This window comes from Diospyros lotus, chromosome 9, assembly GCF_014633365.1.
Source record: "Diospyros lotus cultivar Yz01 chromosome 9, ASM1463336v1, whole genome shotgun sequence".
NCBI lineage: Eukaryota > Viridiplantae > Streptophyta > Magnoliopsida > Ericales > Ebenaceae > Diospyros > Diospyros lotus.
In genome coordinates, this window is record NC_068346.1 from 36,214,400 (window position 1) to 36,229,794 (window position 15,395).

At 39.2% G+C, this 15,395-nt stretch overlaps 1 protein-coding gene across 1 annotated transcript; it reads right to left on the reverse strand.

Annotated features, from left to right (window-relative positions):
• Positions 1 to 830: 830 nt before the first annotated feature.
• On the reverse strand, positions 831 to 14,899 carry LOC127810438 (uncharacterized). Its single transcript, XM_052349928.1, has 5 exons — positions 14,460 to 14,899; positions 5,075 to 5,269; positions 4,873 to 4,948; positions 4,527 to 4,653; positions 831 to 1,200 (listed from the first exon to the last, which is right to left on the reverse strand). Exons 2-5 carry the CDS (start codon positions 5,186 to 5,188, stop codon positions 1,005 to 1,007), a joined length of 513 nt encoding a protein of 170 aa, XP_052205888.1. The 5' UTR covers positions 5,189 to 5,269; positions 14,460 to 14,899; the 3' UTR covers positions 831 to 1,004.
• Between the last annotated feature and the right edge of the window lie 496 nt (positions 14,900 to 15,395).

Consider the following 15,395-nt stretch of genomic DNA (forward strand, 5'->3'; position numbering starts at 1 on the left):
ATATATATATATATGTATATATATATATACATATACATATACACATACACACAGCCTTAACTCAAGACATAAGTTATCAAGGTCTATGCTTAGCCCAAAATCACTTATTAATTAAAATGTATGTTTTAATTTTTTGAGATATAAAATTATTAATTATATTTTATGTTAATTTTTATTTAAATTCATGATCTATTTATTTTAGTATTTTATTTAAACGGATAAACTCCCGATTCTTTAAGTCTATGAATTATTTTTTAATGTTAAGCAGTGAATCGTAAGATGTCATTTAATCAAGAAGACTCCCAACTCTCCCCAAGTCTACGTATTATTTTTTAATATTAACCAATAAATAATGAGATATAAATTAATAATGTAACATAAAAATAAAATAACATTATATTAGATGAATAATTTGATAAAATAATTTTTTAGATAGCAAAAATTTTGTTTAAAGAATTCACATTAACCTAGACATTAAAGAAAAAAATAAAAATAAATCGATGACTTTTCAATTTACAAAACTTAACTCGTGAACTTTTCATATTTTTTTATTTATTCAACTCTTTTATTTTTAGATTTTTTTCTCTTGTTTATATAATCAATTAAAAAAAATTACTTTCTAAAATACAAAAATTTAATAAATGATTTTACATATAAAGAGCAAGCAAAGTAAAAATTAAATAATTTTTAATATTTATTTATATTATTAAAAGGCCACCACAGTGACTCTCCCCCTGGGCCATAAATATTCTTAATCCGACCTGCACACTTGAATTAATTTGAAAACTCAAGTATTATGGGATAACTTTGAGCATAACGCTGAACATGAATGCGAGGAAAATGAAGCTTCAAAATCCCTTGTAAGTTGAGAAACAATTTTCTAAATTACAGTATAAATAAGACAAGAAATAGGAAAAAGCCCTAATGGATATGGATACAGATTCTAATCCACTCCTCTGACAAATTTGCTAAGATATTGGGTCCAGAAATTGCTAAATTTTGATTTATGAATCTGAATCTGGATCCGAATCCGAATCCGTATGCGACTGCAACTCCACAGGCATCCTTCTGTTCATATTAGCTTCTAGTGGTGGGAGTCCATCTTCATCACTTGAAGTAAGTTCACTCTCATCCTGGGTGGAAGCTTGTCCAGGGAAACTTCTAGAACTGTCCAGGATTGGGGATTTGAAGATTTCTGGCCTGCAACATTTGGCAGGGCTAAGCATGATCAGTCTAAAAGTTAGCCCGCTAAAGAAACTAACTAATCAGCTCCAAAAAGCAATTTGTCTACTGAAAAATACACCCGACAAAAGTAAAAAATGATATGGCCATGGATAGAGATGATTGGAAAGTAAAATCTGCGTTATTGACTTCACCTAGTAGGATTAAAGCTTAAGATTGTCATTTGTTGTGTCTCGTATGGGGGGGGGGAAAGATCATCCAACCTTCATGTACTAAATAGAGAGCCATCTTCATACAGAGCAAAACAAGAAAATTTTCCCTTCAACAGGTTTACAAGAGATCTCGAAACAAGAAGAACAATAACAATGGAAGCCCGGACATTGTAGTGTGTATTCTGTTTCTTAGTACCAATCAGCAATAGATCAGCTACTCCACAGCTAATTATGAGCTGAGCTGAGCACAGGCGGGGCTCTAGGCATAACCCGCCACCATTAACACCGTAGTTTTATCTCTACCCACAACATTTTTTTGTAACCACACAAAATATAAAAGAAAACACAGAAATGCTATTTGGACACTCAGTTGTGACACTCACGCATGGATGTGTTGTACATTTGCATTGATATGACACAAAGTAGAATACATCAATGCACGATGTCACCAAAAGCTCCACTCAAATGGGCTTTTCCCATTTCTCTATACAAAAACCCAAAAGCACCATTCAATGTATTTTCATTATTAGTGTCCACATATATAATAAATACACATATTTTTGCAGTTAATAGTAGTTTCATGGAGGAAGTGATACATTTGGGGGAAGATCAATTTTGAGCTATGGTTTCCAAATGATGGATGAAGATCATTGTGTATATGTCTTGCATTCCAAAGACAAATTTGTGGTCATGTCACTATACGTAGATGACATTCTATTAGCAAGTAATAACAAAGGGTTTTTGAAATTCATCAAAAGATGGTTATCATCAACCTTTGAAATGAAAGATATGGGAGAAGCTGCATATATCCTTGGAGTTCAGATTCTAAGGAATCGGGCTACAAAGTTGCTAGCTCTATCTCAAGAAACTTATATAGATAAGATTCTTGAATACTTTCATATGAAGGATACTAAACCAATGAATACCCCGATTGCCCATAATGCCAAAATTAGTGAGGCAATGTGTCCACAAAACCCTCAAGAGAAATATGAAATGAAACAAGTTCCATACTCAAGTGCTATAGGGAGCCTCATGTATGCCATGATGTGTACATGGCCTGATATAAGTCAAGCTGTTGAGTTATTAGCCAAATATCAATCCAACCCTGGAAGTCAGCATTGGAAGTGTATTAAAAGGATCTTCCGTTACCTCAAAGGTACGAAAGATTATTGTTTATGCTACCAAGATGGTAGTTTACAGTTTGTTGGATACACAGATGTTGATTGGGGAGGTGATAAGGATAGATGCAAATCTATATAGAGTTATATTTTTCTGCTGAACAATAGAGCTATCTCTTGAAGTAGCAAGAAGCAAACTTGTACGGCTTTATCCACCATGGAGGCTAAGTTTGTGGCGAGTTTTGCTGCTGTATAGGAAGCAATATGCCTTTGTCGTTTTATTTCTCAAAGTATAATGCCTTGTAAGAATGAGCTTATCACAATATGTTGTGATAGTCAAGCAGCTTTGGCTTATACAAAGGATCCAAAGTATCATGGGAAAACCAAGCATATTGGGATAAAATATAATTTAGTGAGAGATGCATTTGAGTCCAAAGAAGTTTGTTTGAAATATATACCTATGACCGCTATGGTGGCAGATCCTTTAACTAAGCTTATACCACCTAATTTATTTGCCTGTCATGTTCAAGCAATGGGGTTGCATAAGATATGATTGTACTTCCTTGTAACATGCAAACCATATTGTATTCAAGGTTGTTTTATTAATGAAATGAGTAGATGTATTCTTTTCATTACCATTAGCATATTCCATAACACTTAAAGAATATGTCAAGTATAGTTGTGCAGAGGGTGTTCTACATAGTGACACGCGTTTTAAGATTAAATCCCAGAGTGACAAAATCGGGGATTGGTTGCGACCTGAACCGGACAATACGTTGCTATGTGGATCCCGACCGTTACAGAATAGTATTAGAGCTGACCTCCGAGCCTCTAAGCGCGGTGGTGGGGCAAACCTCAGCAAGGATGCTGAGTCCCTAGGGGGGGGGGGGGGATGCGTGTAAGCACCTTAGGCGAATCCCACATCGACCATGCAAAGAGGGGGAACTGAGCATATAAGTGTGGAGGGTGTTCTACATAGCGACACGCGTTTTGGGATTAAATCCCAGAGCGACAAAACCGAGGATTGGTTGCGACTTGAACCGAACAATACGTTGCTATGTGGACCCCGACCGTTACACATAAGTTGACAGTTCCTTTGGGTAAGTTGTACCACTAGTTTGATATCATTTTTTTCACAAGGTTATCAATTATTTAATAATGATTATAGCAAGTTTTCTTATTTCTAATTTTCAATTGTACCTCTTCATTTCACCACCAGGACTGCTTAAGGTTTAGGACTCTTACCATTTGTCTCTCCAAGGACTACCTTTGTCATGCTTCTCAGGACAATAGTTATTTCCCTCCACATTTGATTTATCTGTCCTTCTCCATTCCATTCCCTTCTACCTGTTAATTTTTCTTTGAAGATTAATTATTTCTCCCATTTTAAATCCCACTCCCACCCACCCCCAAACTACCTTAGCTCTCTTATTTTCCGGCTTCAGACTTTAGTGATTCACACAACTCATTTCCCAAAATAATTCCCAAAAGGACATCAATCAACTTCAGCCTTTCAAACACCATCGCTCACAATTTAAAACTTTGAATTCCTTTTGTCTCATAGAAACATTATCATTTTTTTTCTACTCTGTATGGGGGGGGGGGGGGGGGATCTAATCATTAAACAAACATCTAGAATTGTTATAACCGCATTAGATAATAATCTCTTTAAGGGACAAAATTGCTAAAATTTAATCTAGAATTATCATAATCAAATTTTACAAAGACTACAATCTAAGAATTAACTTTTTATCTATTCTTTTTGAGTTAAAAATCCATGCAAAGGTTGGCTTCAACAAATATTTTAACTTATGGAATACCAAACATAGTTGGGTACTTCAAAGTACATATTATTTCTAATGTATAATATCTCAAGGCCAAAATTAATTCCATGACATTTTACTCCAGTTCCCAAAATAAATCCCAACTTCCAAAACTTTGATAGCATGAAAACAGAAAATCAAACCAAACGAAAAAAAGTACCAAAATGAGAACATTAATTTCGAACACAAACCATTCTGGAGATTTCTCGAGCACACGAACTTGTTCGTGAAAGAGAACTTGAGAAACAACACATGTCACTTTTCTACCAGATTCAATGGCCTCCTCTCTTCCACTTACGTCAGCCACAACAAAGCTCCCTGCTCATACAAAAAACAACTTAAACATCACCCTAAACCAAGTGGCAATAACATAGAATGGTGTGGAAATATTGGATAAATTTTATCCTCAAACGCCCTAGCCAAGTACTCCATAAAGCACATGTACATATAAACATTGAAGGCCAGCAGTTTGGATAACTGACTGGCCATGAGAGCATCCAAACAGAATGTATTAATGATCTAATTTAAACAACAAACCTCGCTTTATCCACATGCTCTTTTGGAACTTAGCTGGAAACAACGCTAGTGCTTTCTCGCCCTTTGCATCCATGACCTTTCACAAAGAGACAAACAGGTAACAAAATTCAAACCAACACTCAACTAAATGAGAAACAAAAATAAATAAATAAATTCAAGAATAAAGCAAGAAGAACATTTATGGGGCACAGTCCAATGATACCTCAATGAGGTTTGAACCTCTAAGGGACACAACTTGCATGATGACTTGGCCTTGTTCAAGAGTTGTTGTCTCTTCTTCTGTTGCCCTCTTCAGATTTTTCCTTCCTCCTCTCATGGTATCCCCCAGATTTACACTTCAATTTCCCAGGCTGGCCACCGAAATCCTTAGTCCAGAATGAAAGTGTAGCACAGGCCCCTTCATGAAAATTCAAATTATTGTGGCATTTTATCAAATAGTTGGCGAGCCAGATCAGAACATGTAATCCGTACTTTGCATTTTTGGGTTCAAACCGAAAGAAAACTAGAAATCTTATGAACGAATTCATAAACCCAGGCTGTACAGGATCTATCAAAAGAGAATACATAAATATCCTCAAAAATCACCAAGGCAAATCACGCCTTAAAGGATATATCAAGTATAGGTGTGCGGAGGGTGTTCTACATAATGACGTGCATTTTGGGATTAAATCCCAGAGCGACAAAACCGGGGATTGGTTGACCTGAACTGGACAATACGTTGTTATGTGGACTCCGGCCATTACAGAATGGTATCGGAGCCGACTCCCGAGCCTCTGAGCTCAATGATGGGGCAAACCTCAGCGAGGATGCTAAGTCCCTAGGGGGGTGCGTGTAAGCACCTTAGGCGAATCTCACATCGGCCATGCAAAGGGGGGTGTTAAGACTGAGGGGTATTTTTATAATAAGTAGAAGGAGAATGGAAGGCAGGAGAGGAGGTTAGAACTAACTAACCTACCTATGAATAAATAAAGGAAGAATGCAACAGAAAGGCAGTTTTTGGAATGAATACAAACTCTCTTCTTTCTCAAGTCTATTCTCTCATCTCTCTCTATCTCTTTCTTCTCTCTTCCTAAATCTATTCTAATGGAATTTCCCAAAAATTCCGATTCATCTCCAGCCCATTTGAGGGGCTGGACAAGTGGTATCAGAGCTAAGCCTTCCTCGGCGGCTTCTGGCGTGCAGTTAGAAAGTGACGGAAGATCCAACTCAGCAACCACGAAGGCATGGTGGAAGGAACGCGCCTTAAACAACTGGAGCTTCGCCTGGAGAATCTTGATGGATTAATGGGCCAGACGCATAAAGATGTGAGGGCCCAACGAGAAGACATGGCGATCCAGAGGGAGGATATGGCAATCCAGAGGGAAGATTTAGCTGCCACCATAGACAGTATACGGGAGTTGGAAAAGGGCCAAGAATGGGCCGACTTTTATGGACAAAAGATAGATCGCATGTTTGCGATCATGTCGACATGGCCACAATTCCAATCGCAAGAAGAGTCTGCTCCAAGAATGGAGACAGACGTAAGAGGCGATGGAATATTACCGAGACCAGGAGGCTCGAGGGAAATGGAGGAAAGGTATGCATGGGAACGTGAAAACCGTGGTAGGAATTCCGGGTCAAGATTTGATGGGGGACACCCGCCAACGCCAAGATTGGAAATTCCGATCTTCGATGGTGGGTACGACGATGTGAAAGATTATTTGAATTGTACTGGATAGGAGAAGAACAAAGAGTGACGATGGCAGCGGCCTACCTGGATGATACCGCGGATGCGTGGTACCAAAGTTGGAGGCAATCAGAAGGGGGATGGGTGTCGTGGACCAAATATTCCAACGAACTGTGTGGTCGTTTTGGTGAACGGAATTTGGCGAACACGGTGGAAGAATTTAACAAATTGAAACAGCAAAGATCGGTCGAAGATTATTTGAGGCGGTTTGAGGAATTAAAGGCGTTGATAGGAGCAACTCATCCGAGCTTGCCTAAGTCATACTTCGTGTCGAGTTTCATCAGCGGACTCAGAGACGATTTAAGATCCGTAGTAAAGATGCTAGGGCCAGTGTCGGTAAGACAAGCAGCAGAGAAAGCATGTCTCCAAGAAATAACATGGGAGGTAGTATTCAAGAAGAATAGGCCATGGCCGTAAGGAGGGTCAGCCGTCAACAGAGAAGGAATTTCTTTCGGAGGAAGTAATTTCAAACTGGGCATGGGAGGAACAAACCAAGGAGGCGTTAAGAATGGAAATGGAATAGGAACAAACAAGAATACGACAATAGAGTAGAAGCGCCAATTAGGCCTATGCTTCAAATGTGGGGAAAAATATGGACCTGGCCACCAATGTAAGAGATTGATGTTAAAGATAGAAGCCTCTGATGATGAAGAGGCAGAAGAAGATACAGAAGAAGAGCTGCAGGTTGAGGAAGAACAAGAGGATGATGGAGGACAAATCTCCTTTCACGCGCTAAAAGGGGGCCCTACAAGGAAGATTATACAAGTTAAAGGGCAGGTAGAAAAACGAAGACTAACGGTGCTGATTGATAGTGGAAGCACCCATAGTTTTGTAAATAAGAAAACAGCCCAAGATCTCAAGTGTGAAATGACCAGAACCAACCCACTATCAGTAACGGTCGCCAATGGGGACAGAATGTACAGCAACCATAAATGTTCGAATTTTAAGTGGGTAATGTAAGGAGTGGAATTTGTGGCAGACTTAAGAGTCTTGGAGTTAGGGGGGTGTGATATCGTACTGGGGGTTGACTGGATGAAGAATGTAAGTCCTCTAACATTTGATTTTAAGAAGCTGGAGGTGACAGTGGAGGTTGAAGGCCAAAAGCTGACACTGATGGGAAGCCTAGATCAAGGGGAATGTAAAATAATATCGGGAAGGAGGTTACACAAGTTAATGAACCGAAAAAGGGAGCAGATTGCAGAATTATACTCTATTCAAGCAATGGAGTATGAGGAGGAAGAAGATAACAGTCCACAGTCCAAGGAAACAGCAACAGCTAAACTGCAACTTCTTCAAATGATAAACACTCATGATCCCTTGCACTTATTATTGCATGAATTCCAGGATCTCTTCCCAGAACCAACTACCCTACCACCCCAAAGGCCTTTAGACCATGCTATCCATCTTAAACCCAACACAGAACCTGTAAACATTCGCTCCTACCGATATAACCCTGCCCAGAAAACTGCAATCGAAAAACAAGTAAAGGACATGCTAAACAATTCTATCATACAACCCAGCCAAAGTCCCTTTGCTTCTCCAGTCCTCCTTGTCAAAAAAAAAGATGGCACTTGGAGATTTTGTATAGATTATAGACAGCTCAATTCCCTTACCATAAAGAATAAATTTCCTATTCCTATCATTAAAGACTTATTAGATGAGCTCAATGGTGCTGCCATTTTTTCTAAACTAGACCTAAGGGCTAGTTATCACCAAATTAGAATGAGACCCATTGATATTCCTAAAACGGCTTTCCGAACACACCAAGGGCTTTATAAATTCACTGTCATGCCCTTCGGGTTAACCAACGCACCAGCCACATTTCAAGTATTGATGAACCAGATTTCTAGTCCCTACCTTCGCAAATTTATACTTGTTTTCTTCGACGACATTCTTGTTTACAGCCCATCCCTACAAATCCTTCTATCCCACCTCAAAACCACTTTTGAGATCCTGCGAGTTCATCAATTATATGTCAAGATGTCTAAGTGTACATTTGCTCAAGAAAAGGTGGAGTATCTAGGCCATGTCATTTCAGCTAAAGGAGTAAGTACAGATCTTAAAAAAATAGAAGCAATGGTGAATTGGCCGAGACCTAAGAATGTGAAGGAGTTAAGGGGTTTCTTAGGCTTGACTGGATATTATCGAAAATTTATCAAAGACTATGGAGTGATTAGTCGGCCTTTAACAGAGCTGTTGCGGAAGGACAATTTTCATCGGAATCCTAAAGCTGAAGCAGCTTTCGGAATTCTTAAACAAGCCATGACTCAAGCCCCTGTTTTAGCTCTGCCAGATTTTTCAAAACAATTTGTGGTTGAAACAGATGCCTGTGATTATGGGGTGGGAGCAATTCTCATGCAAGAAAGAAAACCTTTAGCCTACATAAGCCAAGGGCTAGCTCCTAAACATCTAGGCTTGAGTGTGTATGATGAAGAACTGATAGCAGTATTGGGTAGCGGTGGAGAAATGGCATCATTATTTAGAGAATAATCAGTTTGTGATTAAAACGGACCATGAAAGCCTTCAATTTCTACTCCAACAGCAATTACACACTCATTTACAGCTGTTGAAGTTTGCCTCGAGTTTTGTCCTAGAAGATAGTAGAACCGGAAGGAGTATAAAAGAGTAGTTTTGGCTGAAGAAATTAGGCAGCTAGGGGTTAAGTGTAATTAGTACATTTTGTTGGGGTTAATATGTAATTTCCCTAAGTTAGTTAGTTGCCCAAGTGTGTCTGCCTCCTCTATAAATAAGAGGGCAAGGCAACAGTCTAATAACTCCTCTCTCTTGTCAAGTTCTCTGTTTCTATTGTGAGTATTCTTTGTTCTAGAGAAAGTGAGGCATGTGTATTGTGTTCTTGAGTTTTCTTGGAGTGAACAAGGGTTGTACTTGAGCAATAGGGTTGAGAGAGAGCTTGGGCTTTGTACTGATCAGTTTCATCCTAATAAAAGGCTGCTCTTGGTGGGTGTTTGAAGGCTAGATGTAGGATTGCCAAAGGCATTCTGAACCAGGATAAATCTGCGCCTAATGCTGTTTGGTTTGATCTTTTAAATTCAGTTATTTTCTTTTCTGTTGTTCAGTTGTATGTTCTTGCATTTACATTGCATCCGAGAGTGTTTAAGAGGGTTTTCTCGCCTAAGGTTGTAATCTAAGAGTCCTAAGGTTAACAACAGCGAAAAGGCGTTTCTAGACTCTTGGGATTGGATTATACAATTCAATAAAGAAGAGGGAAGGAGAATTTGGTGGCAGATGCGCTGTCCAGAAAAGAGGAAAAAGGAATTTACCAAGCTATATCAGTTGTCACTCTCAAATGGGTGAAAGAGGTGGTGAGAAGCTACGATCAGACACCTTGGTTGCAAACGTTGTTACAGCAGTTAGCAATAACACCTAATGCACAGCATAATTATACTCTTGTTGGGGGACTCATCAGATTCAAAGGCTGCATTGTTATAGGGGAGGATGACCAGTTGAAGTTACAAATTCTGAAGGCCATGCACGGATCAGCAGTGGGTAGACATTCAGGGATAAGAGCCACTTATTATCGGGTGAGGCAAGTTTTCTATTGGCCAGGATTAAAGAAAACAGTGGTGAAATATGTGCTGGAATGTGATATATGTCAAAGATGCAAGCATGGAACAGTGGCCTTACCAGGTTTATTACAGCTACTACCAATTCCAGATCAAGCATGGGAGGATGTCTCAATGGATTTCATAGAAGACTTACCAAAATCGGAGGGAAAAGATACAATTTTGGTAATTGTGGATCGCTTAACTAAATTTGCTCATTTCATGAGTTTGACACATCCATTTACAGCTCCGGAGGTGGCCAGATTATTGTTGGATTCAGTGTTTAAAATTCATGGAATTCCCAAGACTATTGTATCCGATAGAGACAAGATCTTCACCAGTAAATTTTGGCAAGAATTATTCAAGAATTTGGGGGTGGGTTTACACTTATCTACAGCTTATCATCCAGAAACGGATGGACAAACAGAGAGAGTCAATCAATGTTTAGAACCCTACCTTCGCTGTCTGTGTTTTGCTAGGCCTAAAAGTTGGCACCGTTGGCTATCACTTGCTCAATGGTGGTACAATTCTACATATCATACAGCCATTAAACGGACCCCTTTTGAAGCTGTGTTTGGGTACTGTCCACCGTTGCTTCCTGCCATTTCCAGTTCCACAGCTACAATGGCAGATGTGGAACAATATTTCAAAAAAGGAGAGAAGTATTATTGGAACTTAAAAGGGAATTGGCAACAGCCAAGAGCAGGATGGTACACTATGCAAACAAAAACAGAAGTGAGCGGCAATTCAATGTGGGGGATGCAGTGTTTTTGAAGGTTAAACGATTTTTACAGCTAGCTTTTACTAAAGGTACAGTCTCCAAATTCAACCCCAAATATTTTGGACCTTATACAGTCATGGAAAAGATAGGAGAGGTGGCCTATCGGTTGCAGCTACCAGAAAACGTGAGGATTCATCCGGTATTTCACGTATCGTTATTAAAGAAGTCTAAAGAAGGAACAACAGCCAATGAAGCTTCATTGCCACCATCAGACGAAGGATTCTCAACTGCTGTATTACCAAGAATAGAAGAGGAATCAGAGGAGCCCATTGAACCTCGAGCAATTGTAGACAAAAGGGTGATCTATAGAGGAGCTGCCCCTATTACGCAAGTGCTGATCCGATGGTCCCATCTACCACCAGACCAGCCAACTTGGGAATACCTGCCAGACATATTGACAAGATTTCCCCATGCTATCAGCTTGCTCTAAATTCTTGAGGATAAGAATTATTTCATGGGGGGGGGGGGGGGGGAATTGTTAGGACTGAGGGATATTTTTGTAATAAGTAGAAGGAGAATGGAAGGCGGGAGAGGAGGTTAGAACTAACTAACCTACCTATGAATAAATAAAGGAAGAATGCAACAAAAAGGCAGTTTTTGGAATGAATACAAACTCTCTTCTTTCTCAAGTCTATTCTCTCATCTCTCTCTTTCTTCCTAAATCTATTCTAACGGAATTTCCCAGAAATTCCGATTCATCTCCAGCCCATTTGAGGGGCTGGACAGGGGGGAATTAGGCATATAAGTGCGGAGCGTATTCTAAATAGTGATGCGCGTTTTGGGATTAAATCCTAGAGTGACAAAACCAGATATTGGTTACGACCTGAATCGGACAATACGTTGCTATGTAGACCCCGGCCGTTACAGAATGATATCAGAGCCGACCCCCGCGCCTCTAAGCACGATGATGGGGCAAACCTCAGCGAGGACGCTGGCCCCACCACCGCGCTCAGAGGCTCGGGGGTCGGCTCTGATACCATTCTATAACGGCTAGGGTCCACATAACAACGTATTCTCCGGTTCAGGTCGCAACCAATCCCCGATTTTGTCGCTCTAGGATTTAATCCCAAAACGCCCATCACTATGTGGAACACCCTCCACACTTATATGTCCAGCCCCCCCCCCCCCCCAATTTGCATGGCCGATGTGGGATTCGCCTAAGGTGCTTACACGCACCCCCCCTTAGGGACTCAACGTCCTCGCTGAGGTTTGCCCCATCATCGCGCCCTTTAAGGACTCAGCGTCCTCGCTGAGGTTTGTCCCACCACCGCGCTCAGGTGCATGTAAGCACCTTAGGCGAATCCCACATCAACCATGCAAAGAGGGGGAACTGGGCATATAAGTGCGGAGGGTGTTTTACATAGTGACGCGCGTTTTGGGATTAAATCCCAGTGCGACAAAACCGGGGATTGGTTGCTACCTGAACCGGACAATACGTTGCTATGTGGACCACGGCCGTTACATTATGTCCTTGCCGTAATATTGCACTCCTTAACAATCGACTGTCATGTGTCGATCCCTCCCAACCGGCAAACACATATGTAAATTTCATATCAAATGTGTAAGCTACTAAAACATTTTGAGAAATCACTTGCTTTCTATTGCAATACCTAGCTTGTTCTTCTAAGGGGACATTCGCAACAATATGTGTACCATCTATTGCCCCTACAACATCCTTTAACAAAAAAAGGAATACTTTTATTAAGAAAATTACTTTAGAATATTGAACCTTTACAAAATATATAATGAAATAATTTTGACCCCTAACCTGAAAATATGTGAGCCAGGGCTTGACATTTTCTTTCTGGTATGGTGAGTTGCGAACAATAGCGTTATTGACAACATCTCTATACAATTTGAGACAAGCGTGTAAGACCCTATGGAAGTAATAACTCACTGTTTGTCCAAATCTAAAGAAAGTAAAACTTCCAGCTCGATTACGTTCGTCATGCCTGACCGTGTTTAGGAAAATAGCCACTTGTTCCTCAACTACGATAGATCTACTATCAACCAATCCATATATTCGTAACCGAGCACATAATCTATGAAACGACTCTATTTTCATCCTAAGTAGGTTATGACAAATTCTATCACTCATTCCAAACATTTGCATAAGGGTCATTTGTCTTTCAGAATCCCAATTTATATGAGGAGCCCTTGGGAGATGTCGGTTGCGACGCCTAATATCATTATATATCACAATCGCTTGCATGACCATCGTCCAAAATAAACCCAAACGTTGTCGTTGCCATCGACGTTGATTCCTTGTTGAATGCATGTTGAAGTTTGCCTCGAGTTTTGTCCTAGAAGATAGCAGAACCAGAAGGAGCGTGAAGGAGTAGTCTCGGCTGAAGAAATTAGGCAGCTAGGGGTTAAGTGTAATTAGTACATTTTGTTGGGGTTAATATGTAATTTTCCTAAGTTAGTTAGTTGTCTAAGTGTGTCAGCCTCCTCTATTATAAATAGAGGGCAAGGGGTAGCAAGAGGAGAGAGAGTTCTCAGTTTTCTTGTTTGTAAGACTATTGATCATACTCTTGTGCGCTAAGTGTTGTCGGAAGAAGAGATCAAGATTGTGAGAAAAGTGATTCTTGGAGCAATCTGGTGGAAATCTCTTTGGTTATTTTCATTGTACTTGGGAGTGTTGTAACAGGAGGGAGTAGGGGACATTTGTACTGCTGTAATCACTCTCAATTTCTAGTGAATTTGTCTCGAAGAGAAGGCTGGATGTAGTATTGCACTTTGCAGTTCGAACCAGGATAATTCTGTGCTTCTTGGATGGTTTGATTGTTTCTTGTTCTTATTTTTCATTCTGTTTTGATTGCTTATGTTTTTGTTTTCAATTCCTATTATCGTTGGGAAGAGTAGAGAGTGTTGAGAGGAGGCATATATCATCTACGGATAATTCCGTATAGTCCTAGGATAACAATGCATGTTACTCACTACCACGTATAAAATAAAAATTCAATAAAATCAACATATAAATTATATAATAATATAATTACATAAGACACGTCCAAAATATTTTCACCATTAAAAGTGAACAAAAACTCTCATAATCTTACACAAACTAAATAGTAAAGACTGCTTTTGGCTTACCTAAGTTTTGCAAAATTAAAAATAGCATATGGGTGGCATCGCCACTGCCTATCCATTGAGCGGATTTGCTTCTTAATTATTTGTTTATCAAGCTTAATTAGTGACAAACAGTTGGATTAATTGTCCATGGTTATCCATGATCATAATTTTTCAGCCAAAAGCCCCCCACACATATATATACACACACGCGCGCACACAAAATTTTTATACAAAATATTATATGCATAATGTGAGACAGTTGTTTTCTGTAATAATAATTTTTTAGTACAAAAATTGCCACAAAGCAACCCTAAACATCTAAATTTTCTGTAATAATAAGTTGGACTCGTGAAAGTTTTCTGTTAATTATAAATTTTTAGTACAAAAATTGCCCAATGAAGGATAAACCGAAAACCAGATAGGGTTGGGCCGGAAAGCTTACCGTGGACGAAGATGGCGACGAGGATGAACGGCGGTCTGCAAGTCGGAATCGGAGGTCGATTTCGGCGGAGATGGCGAACACGAAGATCGCTCGCTGATGGAGATGCGCCAGTGGTCTGAAACTCGAAATCGGAGATGGTCTTCTGCGGAGATGGCGACGAAAACGAAATCAGAGCTCGTCTTCTGTGGAGATGGCGACGAAGCCCAATACGGAGCTCGTCTTCGGCGGTGGATGGAGACTCACAGGAAGTCGGAGATGGCGACGAAGCGAATGTGCTGTGCCAAAAAGTCGGAAACGGAGATGGCGACTCAAAGGAAGGGGACAAAGCCGGCTCGAATGGGAGAGGAAAACCCCAAGTGTAAATTGTGTAATGAAGTGTCTGCTCAGTGCTCAGTATATTTGAGAAAAGGAAGAAGAAACGTTAGGGCACAGTATGCTTCTATCTCCTGGCAGTCAATCAATTTTTGTTCAATATAAAAAGGATTTTTAATATTTTATAACTTAATCGACATATATATATATACATATATAAACTTTGTAATAACACGACATTAAACGAAAATGGAAAAACAATTTTCTTTTAAAAAAAAAAGTGAGAACATAAAGGTGCAAATAAAATAATATAGAAATTTATTATAAATATAATTTTTAATATAAAAAATTTTAAAAATAATTATTCAACCAAATATAAACATAAATTTCATCATCCATTCAAACAAACACCAACACAACTTACTTTTATCTCTAACGTGATCATTAAAATATTGGTGACAAAATTATCTCCATCTCTAAAGTGGTTGCAAAATAAAAATATATTTTTAAATTAAAAATACCTTTATAATATTTTTTAATATTATGAAATAACCTCAAAATATTTTTAAAATTACAAAATAACTTCAAAAAATATATATTTTTTGTGTGTTTCTTGATGTTTCC